The 17769-nt window shown below is 38.9% G+C and overlaps 1 protein-coding gene across 1 annotated transcript; it reads left to right on the top strand.

Annotated features, from left to right (window-relative positions):
• The first annotated feature begins 10132 nt into the window (after positions 1 to 10132).
• Positions 10133 to 15791, top strand: LOC110453547. The gene is made up of 5 exons (XM_021502525.1): positions 10133 to 10240; positions 11061 to 11237; positions 11639 to 11860; positions 13876 to 14027; positions 15515 to 15791. Exons 1-5 carry the CDS (start codon positions 10174 to 10176, stop codon positions 15737 to 15739), a joined length of 843 nt encoding a protein of 280 aa, XP_021358200.1. The 5' UTR covers positions 10133 to 10173; the 3' UTR covers positions 15740 to 15791.
• The last annotated feature ends 1978 nt before the right edge of the window (positions 15792 to 17769 follow it).

Here is a 17769-nt window from a genome sequence, read left to right as displayed (position 1 = left end):
TTGTTTATTTCTGATGTCAAGATTTGGCTGGAGTAAAACTTCTTTGCTATTTTGCTTACCTTGATTTAAAATGCTGTATTTATATTTTTGGGTTGGCAAATAATCACATTCCAAAATATGTTTGTTTGTTTGTTTGTTTGATTTTGTTTAACGTCCTATTAACAGCTAAGGTCATTTAAGGACGGCCTCCCCTGGGTGCAAGATGCATGCGTGTAGTGTATGTGTGTGTATTTTGGGAGGCTGCGATATGTTCGTGTTTGTCTCCTTGTGATAGCGCGAAACTGATGCCGACTTTATAGTGCTACCTCACTGATCTCATGGTCTAATGCATTGTACAAAGTAACAAGCCTTTAATTATTTTTCATTTTATTATTTATCTTGTTTATTTTTATGATAATATTCGTCTGGAGCTTGTCTTTCTTGCCATTTTACTTATGTTCATTTAACTTGCTGTATTTTTATATCTTTCGAAGGCAAAATGTCACGTACTGAAATATGGTTCTTCTGCCCTAATACAATGTACATTGTACATACCGAGTTATGGCCCTTTGTTTATTTTTGATATAGAGATTTGTCAGGAGCAGAGCCTCCTTAACGTTTTACTGGTTGTATTTATGTACAATTCAAAAATTGTGAAAGCAAAGTATATTCCACAATGATTTGGGTCTCGTGCCCAGTTTTATACCGAGTAATAACCATTTGTTTATTTTTTATACCAAAGTTTGGCCGGAACTAATACTTCCTTGCCATTTTACCTACCATATTGTGTGTTCACTAAACTTGCCTTACTTATCATGTTGCGGAGTAGGACTGTCAGGTACTGAATTGAAGTCGCTGTGCCCCAATATGTACAGAGACTGTTTATGTTTTATACAGACTTTTTTCCAGAATTGGGTGACATAAATTGTTGCCTTTTGCAATAGTCAGTCTGTTCATAAGACTTGACAAGCCTTTGCCTTTAGCTTTTTATTCTTATGCTGGAAGTCCAACAGTCCTTACAGTTGGGGACATATTTAGGAGTTCTATAGCAATTTGTTAAAATATAGGTCACTGTGACCTGTATATTCCACTTCACTGAATTTGGTTTGAATTTGAGGTTATCATACAGTGTAATGCTCTATAATGTTAGACTTCCAACGGTCCTCAAACTACATATATATATAACAGTAATATTTTTTTTAAACATCCTTGAGCTTGTAGAAATATACATAAAACAAAACACCTAAGACTAAGTCTCAGTAGTACTTTCGCCAATCTTGGGGCTCTTCCGGCGATTCAAATTTATTTGTCACGTCATAAATAGAGTACACATACTTAAGACGTCAAAAATAATGACGTCATAAACAAAGTACACAAAATGCTGACGTCTGAAAATTGCGACATCTTAAAATGATTACAATGATTGTACTTATGTTAAATATGTCTATGAAATATATATGGAAAAGTGTTTTGTTTTATTTAAATATATATATATATATATGTGGCTATGCATTTTACTGTACATGTATAACACGAAATGTTCTTGGGTACTTCCCTTCATGGTTTGAAGCCATTTAGATCATTTCGTGGTACAAACTTTCATGGATATCCTATATTAACAAACAGTAGACATGAATATCATCCAAATTAGATTTATTTATTTTCTTTGTTCGAAAGCAACCAGGAAAACCACGAATGTTTATACACAACAAACATGTCATGTTATACAATATTATGAAGAGTACTACAAAAATGTTTGATTTGAGTCACTGTGACCTATATTTTTTGCTTCACAGACTTTGGTTAGCTCTATTTTCATCAATGAGGGAATGGGGGGGGGGACATGGGTCAGACCTCTTCACAGGGTTATAAAACTAGTGTATCAATAATGTTTTTGTCAGTGAAATTCTGAAAGGAACATTATTTTTCCTCGTTTATGTTTTGATATTATATATATAAATCTATATGATGTATTATATGACGATGCACTTTGGCTGCATTGTAGATATCATGAAATACCTGCTGTGTACTGTCTTAAATTTTGATCTTCATTCCTGAGTCGCCAATGTTGTCTTATTTTCAGTGTAACTGGTGACATAATAAATCTCTAACTGATGATGTTGATGAATTCTATATATAAATTGTGGAAGATCAATTATTATGTTAACAACATGTTATGAATTTGTTAATATTGTTTAATATATATCCAAGTAAAGATGAAATGGAACAAGAGGCGATTTGTTAAAACATGTTATCAATACAAGATATTAAAATATGATGTAACGATGAAACAATGAATATATTTTATACGATGACGGTGCTTGAGATTGTCAATGCTTTTGTAATCAGTAAAGACATCTACTTTTTTACACCCTTGTCTTGTTTGTTTTTATGATTTTAACTATGGGAGAGTGCCGCGTTTGTCATCGGTCGTCTAGCACCTTTAACTTGAAACAATTTCATCTTAGGAACCAAAGAGCATATGGTCATGACAGGTAACTGTCATAATGGCTAACAAAATTTACAAAACAAAAAGAATGACCTTGAACTATATTCAAATTAAAAGGGTCAAATTTTTCAAACGACTTCTTCTTCTGAGCAGGAATGCCAGGAGTGATGGTTTTATAGCCAGTGGCGTGCTTGCATGGAAAACTAACAAAACTGACCTTGAACTTTATTAAAGAATACAGAGGTCAGATTTCTTCAATAACTAAAATGCCTAATTTTGGGTGCAAAGTTCACATGAACAGCTGGTGAAATAATAAGTTAGAGAGTCTTTATGAGAGTAGAATTGACACATTTATTTTACGAGTAGGCTGTTAAGTGTATCTGAGTGGTATTTGAGCATCAAGAGATTTCGACAACGACACTTTCAATTGGACTCCTCTGAGTGCAGAAGGCAAACCCGTCTTGGCGGTACTGGCAACAAGCTAGGATGGGGTCATTTATATGACGACCAACGGATACATAGATATATCAGTACAGAAAGGAGGTATCCCAGGCTTATCAGCTTGTGTGGAGCGTGTCAGTGGGGAGGACACATCATCATTCTGGCAAAACCGGGAAATAGTAACGGGATGGCTTATCCGTCAATATACTGACCATGGGAACTAATCTTATCACCAAGGCGGTAAGACGGGTACCGAGAGGGCCCAGGAATCTACCAAACACTGACTCGAGCTTATGTGGAGCAAGATATGTTTTGTCTGCGTTGGAGGAGGCAGTTTAATGGACAAGAATAAAGTTCAAGGCAAGGATATTAAGTTGTATGATAATGAAGAAGGAAGAAATGATCTATAAATTCAAGTTAAAGGTTCGATGAGAAGAACCCTGTGATCGTAGATAACTCAAGTCAGTGCTTAGGATAGCATTTTGATCTTTTAATGAAAGCTACAAGCAGTATCAACAACATACAGAAGGCAATGGAGTGGCTAAGGGAGGTCGACAGTTCGAGTCTGCAAGGAAAGTTAAAGGCACAGGTCTTCTGACACTGGGCACTACTTCCGAGCCTTGTTTCTCCAGCATTAGCCTCTGCAATTGAACATAATCACTGCAACTCCCGCTGTCAGCGGTGGCGGAGGAGTTCAAGATGACACAGGCCAGACTAGTGATGATACTGCGAGATTCAAAGAACGAAAGGAACCGAAGGAAGAGGTCCGCGACCCAGTCTGTGGAGCAGACCGAGGTAGCAAGACATTGTCGGGCCAACGGCGCGATGCGTAATCGCATATCGCCGTTGGTCAAACGGTAAAGTTAAGTTGCATAGCCAACGATCGCATCTCGCCGTTGGTCCCAGTGTGTCCCAGTGTGTCCAAAAATAATCTGGACTTACGTCTTTGAAGATTTTCCTCCTTTTTCATATCGGATTTTCTTCTAATATCAATCATTCTGTGAACTATGATTTTCTATGGCAAGCAGCAGTTTGAATATCTATATATGCCTAAGGGTGCAGTTGCCCAAACAAGGAGTCCACTATATATATATATACACTCTAAACAGGTCAGTGGTGAAGGCTCAACGGACTGTCTACCTAATCGTAATGTTCTGATGTCACGGTGTGTTGATCACCCTGTCCGTTGAGAGAGGATACAAACCATCTGTTGGAATAAGGTAAATATGTTACTTGTTATTTCAAAGGTAGAGTCCATTTCATAATAGATAAACCTGTATTTTCACCTGTGGTTTCATGTATACATGATCACCAGGAGTGATTTATTATACCTGTTAAAAAATGTAAATTTCAAAAATGTCAAAGACAATAAAGCATCCACCTTAGCATCATGTTATCAGGTGAATAATAACCAATGTTAGCATAAAAGCCTGGCATGTATATATATATATCTTTTTTAACAGGTGTTGCCCTTGTACATATGCATGCATACAAATTCACAATAAAAGACAAACAGTCAAATCATAATTCATATTGATGAAAAAATAAATCAATATTTAATTGCCAAAATGCTCGCCTAAACTACATGCACATGAAAGGCATGACACAAACATCAACATTTTAACCAAAAACCTACATTTTTACCATTGTTTCAGAGAATTTGTTAACTCTCACTCCGCTCGGCCATCATAAAATGTAAACAGTAAACTCTATGTTATAAAATATAACCTGGAATAATACCGCAAAATTTATTCGGTTTTTTAGTCTTTTTCTGAGTTTAAAATTTTGGGCAACACCCAAAATTAATTCCTGGGTCCAACGGTGGAGTTTTGCTGCATAGCCAACGATCGCATCTCGCCGTTGGTCAACTCATCCAATAGCCTCGTTCTGAATGCAGCTTAGCGGGGAAAATTGGAAGCTGGTACGTGTTGCAGTGTCTTACGAAAAGTAAGTTACTGATGTATCTGCCGTGATCTACGAGTAGGATGAACACGTGTAAATGATAAAGTTGAATATAATATAAGATCTACATTCTATTTTCAGGGGCAACTCGTTTTTAAATCACTTTAATTCGATTTCTGATTGTTTAGCCCCATGTCGTGTTCGCACCATCTGCCCATGTGATGTGACACAATATGACATGTATAGTGATGTACACACGTAATATACACGTAATTTTTTTACTCTATATATTTCATGCATTTTTATTTTTTTTCTCTCTGAATTTTACTGAGCTCATTTCATTGTTGAGCCGATTTTAAAGAAATTTTACATGCAGGACAATAAATACCCAGCCATTATAGTCCAGTCATTTTATGCATGCATCGAAAGAGGTCGTGGGGGTTTCCTGTACTGGAAAATTTAGAAAATTTCCTTTTCCCAGCATCTAAGGCAGATTAAATACAGTTGTTACTCTGTCTGACAACCTTTTATATAATTGTATATAGACTCTACATGTACCCGATAGCTTTGGTTTGAAAAGTTTACTGGCTCATCTGTCAATGGGCTGACTTCTTGTGAAATCTAACAGGCCCACTGTGATTATAGATTGCTGGCCTTGTGAAATCTAACAGGCCCACTGTGATTATAGATTGCTGGCCTTGGGCGAGTAACTGAATCTATATGTGCTTTTAGAATTTATTGATAAAAAGTAAAATTGTAAATTGTTTGCCGAACGGACTTACGGAGGGGGTGATGACAGAAAAGAGCTAGAACAGCGGCTTCCCCTTTGGATTCCCAAGTTATTGCTATTGCTAGTTCTTTTAAATTTGAAAAGAATAAACATATAACACAAAAATCAATGAAAGCAATATTAAAGTTTCTTTTCAATTTGAAACCACATTAAAATATAGTTCTTGATATTTAGTTCAATCTAATAAATGCATAATTTCTAGTATAGTGCTGCCGCCGCTAAAACGTATTTAATACATTTTAATTCACAGATAATCTAAAGAATCATTTTAAAACTCATTCCATTAGAATTTGAATGGTAACTATCTAAAACTTAATTTTATCAAATTATTTTAGTCACTGAACAAAACTGCCAGGTGAGTTATCTCCCCTGCCTATGTTAAAATCCCCTAGGGTATTAAAGTGCTTATTTGACAATTTTCCCCTCATTTCTGACATCAAATATTTGTTTTTATTATCCCTTTCCAATCAATAAATTTAATAAATTTAATTGCAATTATTTTGACGTTTGGCCTTTTTTCTCATAAAATGACTGGACTATTATATTCAACCTGAGAATAGTTTTAAGGTTACTGTATCCGATTTCGATATATATTACAGGCATGAGAGTTTTCCCGCTAATCGGCGAAAATCTTTTATTTTTTTCCTTCTAGAAATCCTGATCCGATCCTGATTCCAATATTATACGTAACTGTGATGCTCGTTCATGAAAACGTCCGAAAGAATAAACTGACAGTGAAACGAAGCAGGAGAGTGACACTGATATAGAAAAATTGGGAATAGAAGAGGCAGGTAGTTTGCTACAATCTAGGAAGCGGGCAAAGAATCCGATACATTTTGTGCAAATGAAACAAACTATGCCAGTCGAGAACGAAAGACTACAAAGCTCCGTCCGTATAGGCACAGGCACACGCCTGATTCTGAATAAATTGCCCGACTTTGTTGGCGGTCTAAGGTCGTACCACGGAATTAGATTAGTTATCTAAGTCCGTGGTCGTACGTAAACATAGCGGCACCATTTTGTTCTTTACTGGCATTGGAGCAGTTATCGTGCATTTTTCAGGGCGAGCTTTGTAGTAGTTGATATGACTTGTTTCTGTATCGTTGTGAAATAAATAAAGTTTTATCTTTTTAAGCATGCAATTCCATAAATTACTATAATATTATAGTGAATTGGTGTTCGTAACATTTATCAATGGCAGTATAATTTTAATTATTGCCCTCTAGCCCTGGCATTTCTGTAGCAAAAACAACACATAAAAAATGGGGGAAATACAGGAAAAAGCTTTCCGCTTTGTTTTAGATGACCACACCACCCCTTTTTATGCTATCTTAAAACACTGTAACTTGGATTTGTGTGGTGTTCTTTTTACATATAACAGGGTTCGAACGTTGGCCAGACGGTGGCCCAACGTGGGCCAACGGACAAAAAACTGTTGGGCCAATGTTGTATGCTAACGTTGGCCTATCGGCGGTGTGCTATCTGGGGGATCGATGGTTTCGGTAGATGATGTCATTTAACTCAACCGACTGTATATAGTTACGTGTACATCAACATGGACATTATACTAAGATCTGAATTTTGGTCTGTTTTCGAAATACGATATTAGAAAAAGGGATGTTCCCCGGCGAAAAACGATATTAGAAAAAGGGATGTTCCCCGGCGAAATACGATATTAGAAAAGAGGGATGTTCCCCGGCGAAAAACGATATTAAAAAAAGGGATGTTACCCGGCGAAATACGATATTAGAAAAGAGGGATGTTCCCCGGCGAAATACGATATTAGAAAAGAGGGATGTTCCCCGGCGAAATCCAATATTAGAAAAAGGGATGTTCCCCGGCGAAATACGATATTAGAAAAGAGGGATGTTCCCCGGCGAAAAACGATATTAGAAAAGAGGGATGTTCCCCGGCGAAAAACGATATTAGAAAAGAGGGATGTTCCCCGGCGAAATCCAATATTAGAAAAAGGGATGTTCCCCGGCGAAAAACGATATTAGAGAAGAGGGATGTTCCCCGGCGAAATCCAATATTAGAAAGAGGGATGTTCCCCGGCGAAATACGATATTAGAAAAAGGTATGTTCCCCGGCGAAACACGATGTTAGAAAAAGGGATGTTCCCCGACGAAATACGATATTAGAAAAAGGGATGTTCCTCGGCGAAATACGATATTAGAAAAAAGGATGTTCCCCGGCGAAATAAGATATTAGAAAAAGGGATGTTCCCCGGCGAAACATGATATTAGAAAAAGGGATTTTCCCTGGCGAAATACGATATTAGAAAAAAGGATGTTCCCCGGCGAAATACGATATTAGAAAATGGGATGTTCCCCGGCGAAATACGATATTAGAAAACGTGATGTTCGACGGCGAAATACGATATTAGAAAAAGGGATGTTCCTCGGCGAAATACGATATTAGAAAAAAGGATGTTCCCCGGCGAAATACGATATTAGAAAATGGGATGTTCCCCGGCGAAATACGATATTAGAAAAGAGGTATGTTCCCCGGCGAAAAACGATATTAAAAAAAGGGATGTTACCCGGCGAAATACGCTATTAGAAAAGAGGGATGTTCCCCGGCGAAAAACGATATTAGAAAAAGGGATGTTACCCGGCGAAATACGATATTAGAAAAAGGGATTTTCCCTGGCGAAATACGATATTAGAAAAAAGGATGTTCCCCGGCGAAATACGATATTAGAAAAGAGGTATGTTCCCCGGCGAAAAACGATATTAAAAAAAGGGATGTTACCCGGCGAAATACGATATTAGAAAAAGGGATTTTCCCTGGCGAAATACGATATTAGAAAAAAGGATGTTCCCCGGCGAAATACGATATTAGAAAACGGGATGTTCCCCGGCGAAATACGGTATTAGAAAAAGGGATGTTCCCCGGCGAAATAAGATATTAGAAACGGGATGTTCCCCGGCGAAATAAGATATTAGAAAAAGGGATGTTCCCCGGCGAAACATGATATTAGAAAAAGGGATTTTCCCTGGCGAAATACGATATTAGAAAAAAGGATGTTCCCCGGCGAAATACGATATTAGAAAAGAGGTATGTTCCCCGGCGAAAAACGATATTAAAAAAAGGGATGTTACCCGGCGAAATACGATATTAGAAAAAGGGATTTTCCCTGGCGAAATACGATATTAGAAAAAGGGATGTTCCTCGGCGAAATACGATATTAGAAAAAAGGATGTTCCCCGGCGAAATAAGATGTTAGAAAAGGGATGTTCCCCGGCGAAATACGATATTAGAAAAAGGTATGTTCCCCGGCGAAACACGATGTTAGAAAAAGGGATGTTCCCCGACGAAATACGATATTAGAAAAAGGGATGTTCCTCGGCGAAATACGATATTAGAAAAAAGGATGTTCCCCGGCGAAATAAGATATTAGGCAAGGGATGTTCCCCGGCGAAATACGATATTAGAAAACGGGATGTTCCCCGGCGAAACACGATATTAGAAAAAGGGATGTTCCCCGGCGGAATACGATATTCGAAAAAGAGATGTTCCCCGGCGAAATACGATATTAGGAAAAAGGATGTTCCCCGGCGAAATACGATATTAGAAAAAGGGATGTTCCCCGGCGGAATACGATATTAAAAAAAGGGATATTCCCAGGCGAAATACGATATTAGAAAAAGGGATGTTCCCCGGCGAAACACGATGTTAGAAAAAGGGATGTTCCCAGGCGAAATACGATATTAGAAAAAGGGATGTTCCCCGGCGAAACACGATGTTAGAAAAAGGGATGTTCCCCGGCGAAATACGATATTAGAAAAAGGGATGTTCCCCGGCGAAACACGATGTTAGAAAAAGGGATGTTCCCCGGCGAAATACGATATTAGAAAAGATTTCCCCCTGCGGAATGTTTATTGAAATTGTATTACTTTATCATTGAAGGTTTAACAAAGTTGAATACTGTAATATTTTCACTTTTTTTCGCTGAATGTTTAATGCCAGAGATGTTTTGATCGCAAATATTGGATATTGAAAAAATATAGCCCACAGCAGCACAGTATTTGAAGTTAGAACGATTGTGAAATTGACTGACGACTGATTTGTATACCTTAAAGACCATTGAGTTCTCCATTTTTTATGAATCAATATACAATGTATAAGACCCCAGCTTAGTTTTCAACTGTAATTCAGATATGTTCCCTGTCGGATTTAGATATGTTCCTGGCGGAATCGAATCCATTTGAAGCACTAGCTGAAATCCCCTGTCCTTTATCAGCAATTGGTTTGTATTTAGATCTAATGATTCATAGGCAAGGTCTGTGATAACGTCACTTGATCTTCCTAATGTCGTAACAGAACTAAAATCTAGCCTACATACAAATGTAGGACGGAGAAAGATAAGCATCTTAGGTCAATATAGAGAACTATCTGTCATCTTGTTGCAGACAATTTCAAACAATAAGAAAAAAAAAAGTTGCAATAAGAATAAATATATGTTGTCCTAACCTAAAATAAGAAAAACCAAAATAATGAAGACCCCAAAATATTATTTTTTAGCGACCTATCGTAGGGGTCTATAGAGGCCTTATCTATATATCAGCTCCGTGTCGGTGTAACCTCGTTTCCAACCTCTACTTCCAAGATGGCTGTCCGCGAGTTGTTGGTCGTAGTGTTCTTGGCCTGCGTGTCAGGTCATGCTATTCGTAAAGGTACGTATAATACATTCTGTGAAACCTGACTAATCTGTCACCCTGAGATACAATACATTGTTCGTATGAACCTGGCTAATTTGACAACCTGGGATACAATACATTGTTCGTATGAACCTGGCTAATCTGACAACCTGGGATACAATACATTGTTCGTATGAACCTGACTAATCTGACAACCCGGGATACAATACATTGGTCATACGAACCTGGCTAATCTGACACCCTGGGATAAAATACATTGTTCATATGAACCTGACTAATCTGACAACCCGGGATACAATACATTGTTCGTATGAACCTGACTAATCTGACACCCTGGGATACAATACATTGTTCGTATGAACCTGGCTAATCTGACAACCTGGGATAAAATACATTGTTCATATGAACCTGACTAATCTGACACCCTGTGATACATTACATTGTTTATTATTCACGCACATCACGTCAAAGTATAACATTGCGTTGTTTCGTATTCCAGTGTATAACGCCAAAGTATTACATTATGTTGTTTCGTATTCCAGTGTATAACGCCAAAGTATAACATTGCGTTGTTTCGTAATCCGATGTTTTATGACAAAGTATTACATTGCGTTGTTTCGTATTCCAGTGTAATACGCCAAAGTATAACATTGCGTTGTTTCGTATTCCAGTGTAATACGTTAAAGTATTACATTGCGTTGTTTCGTATTCCAGTGTATTACGTTAAAGTATTACATTGCGTTGTTTCGTATTCCAGTTTATGTCTAGTATTGCAGTACCTTGGGACATTGTACATGGTGTATTGTTCATCGTGTTGTATACGTTTACTACACAGGATGGATCGCCTTCAGACTGTTTGACCACCCCTCCGGATTCGTTCGGTATACGGTAACAGATGGACACTGGTCACTTGACGCCTACGTGTCACCGGAAGGTATTCTCAGATCCTGTGACGTCACTTCAGATCCGGCGTCCGTACTGAATGCTGACGATGTCAACTGGCGAGATATTGGTAATATCTAAATATTTCAAAATTGAATTATAAATAAATTATTCATAAAACAGGAGAGCAATTCCGTAATAGTTATCCGAATTAATACCTTCTATACTGGGTTGCCAACATCTTTCGTATTGTTTAGACATAGCTTAAAGTCTGTCCAAAATTCATCCGAATCAACAGGGAAATGTAAAATCGAAACAATTTAGCGCAACTTTCGATTTTTATATAAAAATATTGCTGTAGTTCAACAATTTCCTTATGTTTAGGAAAGTCCTTGTAACTGAAGCCTGATTCACGAAAATTGTTGGAGGGTGATTTTGGGGAATCAACAATGGTGAAGTCTTAAACCTCGAGTATCACAACGTTTACTCTCTTTTTAATGTAAGACAACATGACTGGTCTTTTTTGGATAGGTGAAGACACGGTTAGGAAAATGATCGAATCTTGTAAACGCACCGGAAATACAAAGCGTCAAGCCGAGGAGGAAAACGGAAGCCAGGTCAAAGCCACCACCGCTTTGCCCTTTGCCCCGGAAGAGACTGGTGACCCGGCAGGATCTAAAGGGTCATTCGCTATATTCCCTGGGACGAAATGGTGTGGACTCAGTAACATTGCGACCAGCTACGACGATCTAGGTACGTCATATAGTATCATGCCAATACTAATACGGAACAATTTCATGTTCTAGAGTAATGGATTTTAAAACTATTACAACTAGTGAACCATCCGTACCCGCAATTGAAAAAAAACCGGTAAAACACACCACAACGGAATATAATTTCCTCACTACAACAATCATATAAACTTGCACAGCAATCGCATGTCACACACCACATATACGACTTTCACGAAGAAATAGACGAATACCTATGGTTCCAGCATATCTATTAAGTTTTGAGCCCGGTCATGAAACAGTGGCTATCAGCGACTGATCGTACGATCAATCGTGTCCAACTGCGACCAGTTTCATAAAGCGGCCATTTCACCAAGGACTGTTTTTTCCGATAGGCCCGATCTGGACCAGATTGTCCCAGATGAATCATTTTTTTTGATCGGCCCGATTGTCGTCCTGAATCGCCTCCAATCGTCCACTTTTTTGATCCGATTAAGTCCTGACCCATAGACCATGGCGGGGGGACGAATCACGGACGTTCCTCGCGCGATCGACACGTGTCCGGGCCGCAAGTATGCGCAAGTACGCGCAATACCCGCAGGTACACGGCAAAGGCCCGGTACAGACCCACTTCTCGCGCGCAAGTGAGCGATCTTCGCGCGTTGTTCGGACAAGAGAGGCAGAGAGAGGCCGAAAATGGGCGATCCCGGTCGATAAAAGACGCAAAGCGGCCGATGTCTGCCGTTCTTCCGCCGTTCTTCGCGCGAGAGTGGCCGAATGTAGACGTATGTTGACGCAGGAAGCCGCAGGAAGCCGAAAGTAAACGATCTTCGGACGTTTCAAACGATCTTCGGACGTTCTTATCCGACCACATTTGCCTAGATCGGCCGGAGATCGGTGTTTTGGGGGCCCGACTATATCAATCGAGCCAGATCGAAGCCTTTCATCACTTTGTGACCAGCCAGGGAAGGTCATGGACCAACAAGCAGTGCTGGGGCTTGTTGTAGCTCTACAACTTCGTTCTGCCATAGCACAGCAAAATGTTATTACACTAGAAAATATGCTGAGGAGGAGGCCAAGGACCAATATCTGATTGGTCGTTTACTCCCGGCCGCGGGACCTTCAGGGGACCCACGGACGACCAAGACGACCACGGGCCGACGGTTTTGATCGGCTACTGTTTTTCAATATTTTTAAAAACAGTAGTCGATCACTTTTTCGGTACCCGACACTCGGAGGACTGAGGAGATCGCGCCAGATCTTCCCCCAAAGGCATAGGGTAGTGCTCGACAGTGCTCCCAGGTTCCCGACTATTTTGGTAAAAATGCGGCCGATCGACCAAAAAAAGAATCGGGTACTATCGGGACCAAAACAATCCTTGGTGAAATATCCGCTTTATTCATTGCATCATAAGGGCCGACATGAGTTCTATGCCCGGCACAAATTGTATACTCGCCATAGCTCTCTTTGGGTGTCATAATGGAGAGTGACTTGAACCCCAGAAGTCACTCCAAAAAATACACGTCCGCGAGCTTAAGACTGGTTGTACCACCAATCGTAAGGTCGTGTAACCAGTCGGGACAGGTCGCACTACCGATCGCGAGATCGGACGGAAGGTGGCACGTCAAATCGTGTGACTGCTTGACCCACGATCATGACCTGTCTGCGACCTCTTATGATTTGGAATCGCAGGAACATTGTAAGAAGTTTTAAACATGACCGTCGACCTTGCTGCGACCGATTTTGATCGTGCGAACACCCAAGACGCCGCTAGGTCTTGTTCTGGTCGCAGGCCTGGTGTGACTGGGGCTTAAGATATAAACTATAGAAAAAATAATTACACTTAATAAAGTATTTTGTGACCTCGTGTTAGGATGCGACACACCGCCCACCCACAATGTACCTATACACCACAGTGCATAAGGACTTAATCAGATAGTATCATACAGCAGATTAAGAAATGATACTCTCCGTCTTTTTCATACGGATAAGAAATAACTGTAATAAAACCATTAGTGAAGTGTTAATTAATTTCAGGTGAGCATCGTGCCACGGACAGCTGTTGTCGGACGCATGACCATTGTCCGTACTTTATTGACCACTTCGAGACCAAGTATAACTACCGGAACCCGTACCCCTGGACTATGAGCTACTGTGACTGCGACCAAGGACTATATGACTGCCTTAAGGTACTCAACTAATTTACCAGCAAATCCATCATCCGGAAAAAATCGGGGATATATCGCAATACTCTATTTTAACGTCAATATCTCGCCAGACACACGGAGGCAGTATAACGAGGTTTAATTTTACTTGTACGCCCGCGGTTACTCTAGGGAATGTCAACATTTGAAAGATGGTCAAACAACTTTGGGAAGATATACAACTAAGATACTGTTCTCCATTGGTAAACAGTGTTAATAGATATCAGAGCTGCAACGATTTATCGAACCGTATTGTATTGTGTGCTTCTTGTGTATCGTATCGAACTGTTGTTTGCCAGTATCGCAATACACAGCTAACAATACTGAAATATTTGTTTTACCAAACTGTAAAAAGGTGTTCTTAGTGTTTCTAATCCTTCAGTAAATATGTGGCCACTGTATCATCATGATAAAAAAATACAAAAAAAAATTGATAGTATTGTACTAGTTAGGTCTATGATAAAACTCCGTAAAATCCTGCACTCAATCATGATGAAGTTGACCTTTTGAGCAGTGTATCGTGACGCGTATCACATTGTAAACATTGTACCGCGATACGCATCGTACCGTTAGCATCGTACTGCAAAACGTATCGTTAGCATCGTACTGCGAAACGTATCTTATTGTAAGCATCGTACCGCGATAGTATCGTATTGTAAGCATCGTACCGCGATACGTATCGTATTGTAAGCATCGTACTGAGATACGTTTCGTTACCATCGTACCGCGATAAGTATCGTATTGTAAGCATCGTACTGCAAAACGTATCGTTAGCATTGTACCGCGATACGTATCGTATTGTAAGCATCGTACCGCGATACGTATCGTATTGTAAACATCGTACCGCGATACGTATCGCATTGTAAACATCGTACCGCGATACGAATCGTATTGTAAGGTATATATATGTTTCCGAAACTTGTTGCAAAATTGTTGAGAAAGAATTCCATTGATTAAACGTGAATAGCTATCTTCGTTATTCAGGGAAAGGAAGTTACAATATAAGGTAAGTTAATGGAACTCAGAACGATTAATTAAAATGTAATAAAACTTTTTATAATCTCGTGTTCAAACCAACACGTGTTCAACGATTAAATAATACGTGTTTTAACATTAAACATCACATGTTCAAACATTAAACCGTACATGTTCGGATATGCAACAACACACGTTTAAACATTAAACAACACGTGTTCAAACATAAAACAACACGCATTCAAAATTTAAACAGCATGTGTTGGAAAATTAAACGTATTAAACGTTCAAATATCAATCCGTGATCAAAAGTTTGAACATTCAACAAGCATTTTAAATGTATCAAAACTTTTGGGTATACCTACATTTCTAAGGGCCAGAATAGCAAGGTGTAGGTGTGGTGTATAATACAATCTGAAATATATTTGATATAAATACTGAGAAACCAAAAGCTGTTGAATTCCTCATACATGTACGCGCCTTTTATTTTGTTTTAGGGAGTAAATACCACAGCAGCTAATGAAGTCGGCAAGATGTTCTTCGGTCTGCTCAGCGTCAAATGTTTCGATTTCGAAGATGGCACCTACTGTTCTGACGAGCACCTGGCGGGTCTATGGTGTGAGAAGGAAGGTTACGGCGAGAAGGCGGTTCCCAAAGACTTCCCCCATCAATGGGGAGACAAAACGACCGGTTCTGTAGCTAAAGCCGGGCTTGTTGGCTAGGGACAACATCAGCATATATATTTATTTTCACATAATAAATGAATATGGTGATTGAAATTGTTATTCAATATATCAACAAATTAAAGTGAAATATTACTGACTATAACGACACATGTCTAGTTTCTCATTTTGCCAACATTTTCAGTTTACCAGAATCGTCGCTATTTGTTAACCTCAAGACTCATATTAAAAGGTGGCGCAAATATATATCATTGAATGATGCTCTGAAACGAAAGTGATATTTTTTCCATCCTGCAAGTATTGCTACCACATTGATTGAGGGCATTACATATTTTCAGCCATATGAAACCCATGGTATATATTTTCATGTGGGACAAGGCCAAAACATTTATTTACAAATTATGACCAATTCTGCGGAGTCTCTTTCAAATATCCCCCATGCTTATAAATATTCCCCTGTATATATTTCTGATCTTATTCTTCACAATGAAAATGTTCCTGAAGTAGCTTGCTGCCATCGAGGAGGAAATGTCCTCCCGGAAGTGACGTGTACATGACCGGTTATACCGCTAATAACAGTTGAATAATCATTGTCATACTCAGGCAAAAAAAAGTCAAAAAATCCATTTTATCGTAATAACAATTGTCTTCCCTTAATTTTGTTATGGGTAGATATCACTATAGACAGAGCCCATTTCAAGGTACTGCCGTAACTAGGTTAGAACGAGATAATGACGTCCAGGGCTGGCTTCGTTGCATTATACTTTTTGGAATATATCATCTTCATCTATTTTTTTCATAAGGTTTTTTCAATGTACGATATCTGTTTACAAGCGATTCATTAAAATATAAATCATGCCTGAAAATTTCCTATGTACAGGTTTGACTGCGGTAAAAATGTGGCCAAACAAGCTTACTACGAGTTATCTCCCCTTATACATAGGACTGGGGTAAACCTGCTCGTGAACTATTACATCATAATCTCGTGTGGTCTGACGAGAGTGAGGTGAAGCTTCCCTTTTCGCCAATAAAAAGAAATTCTTGTAAATAAATATTCCGAAACACAGTCACAAAAGTAAGCATTCGGAAACATGATTTGATTTGCAGCACTAATGGTAAGTATGTAGATAGTTCTCGCGTTGCTGTGAACTTGTCGTCATTGTCATGATTCTTCACAAGTGATGTGTATCTCTTGTGACTTCATGTCAAATGCATTTAGCATTATCAACGCCGCATTTTAGCGGCTGTTCTGTTTTACGTTCTAAAACGCCATTAAAGAATTATATATTGTTTCACATATGTTAGAAAGTCAGAAAAAGTGAGACCTCTACGAAAACAACTAACACAGTCGTAATCATAAAGAGAGAAAGAATATAAATATGTCTGACCGAAGGGTGTCAATCTTTCACGGTTGTGCTGCCAGATGTTGGGTTGTCAGTTTCATCAGTCACGTGACTTAAGAAACAAAAACGTCTGTAAAAACGATGACTGGTATAATGGAAGAAGCCAGATGCGCGGTGTGCGCGAGCTGGAAAACAGTCCACAGGGGCTCAACCTGTCTGGGGGATCGTCTGAAACAAAGAATCCATCAATTTATGGCTGTGGTTTTAATTATAGATATATATAAAAGTCTCAGTGAACGGATATATTTTTATCATATCTAATCACAAGTAATCACTGAGGGCCCCTCTAGTTAACAATCGCTGCGTCTGTATGCGTTAAGGGTCTGATGCATTATGGAAAATTAGGGAGAGGAGGATTAAATGCACTTCGTATTGTAGTTGGGCAATGTTATGGTATCAAAGAGACGCAACGCAACGACAGAAGTATAATTATCAGAGCATCTTTTAACATAATGAATGGCAGATTCATTTCCGCTCTGAACAAATGATTGACCGTTTGTAATTAGTTCTTAAAGCCAAGTCACCTGACACTTAAACAAACATGTTTACCTACTCCTAACAAACCTATTCAAGAAAACAGTAATCAATATCACATTCAATTGAGATACGGAGAAAAGAAGTAGATTTTTTTTAACAATGATTCTTGTTATATTTACAGTGACGCCA

Source organism: Mizuhopecten yessoensis, unplaced genomic scaffold, assembly GCF_002113885.1.
Source record: "Mizuhopecten yessoensis strain PY_sf001 unplaced genomic scaffold, ASM211388v2 scaffold7443, whole genome shotgun sequence".
Taxonomy (NCBI): Eukaryota; Metazoa; Mollusca; class Bivalvia; order Pectinida; family Pectinidae; genus Mizuhopecten; species Mizuhopecten yessoensis.
Note: the sequence above shows the minus strand (reverse complement) of the source record. Positions and strands in the feature narration are given on the sequence as shown.

Bases quoted from the DNA above. Each gene is read 5' to 3' on its own strand.
- LOC110453547 (XM_021502525.1), top strand. From the start codon at position 10,174: ATGGCTGTCCGCGAGTTGTTGGTCGTAGTGTTCTTGGCCTGCGTGTCA. The intron at 10,241-11,060 runs GTACGTATAATA...TTTACTACACAG, and splicing joins AGGTCATGCTATTCGTAAAG to GATGGATCGCCTTCAGACTG. The intron at 11,238-11,638 runs GTAATATCTAAA...TTTTTTGGATAG, and splicing joins TGTCAACTGGCGAGATATTG to GTGAAGACACGGTTAGGAAA.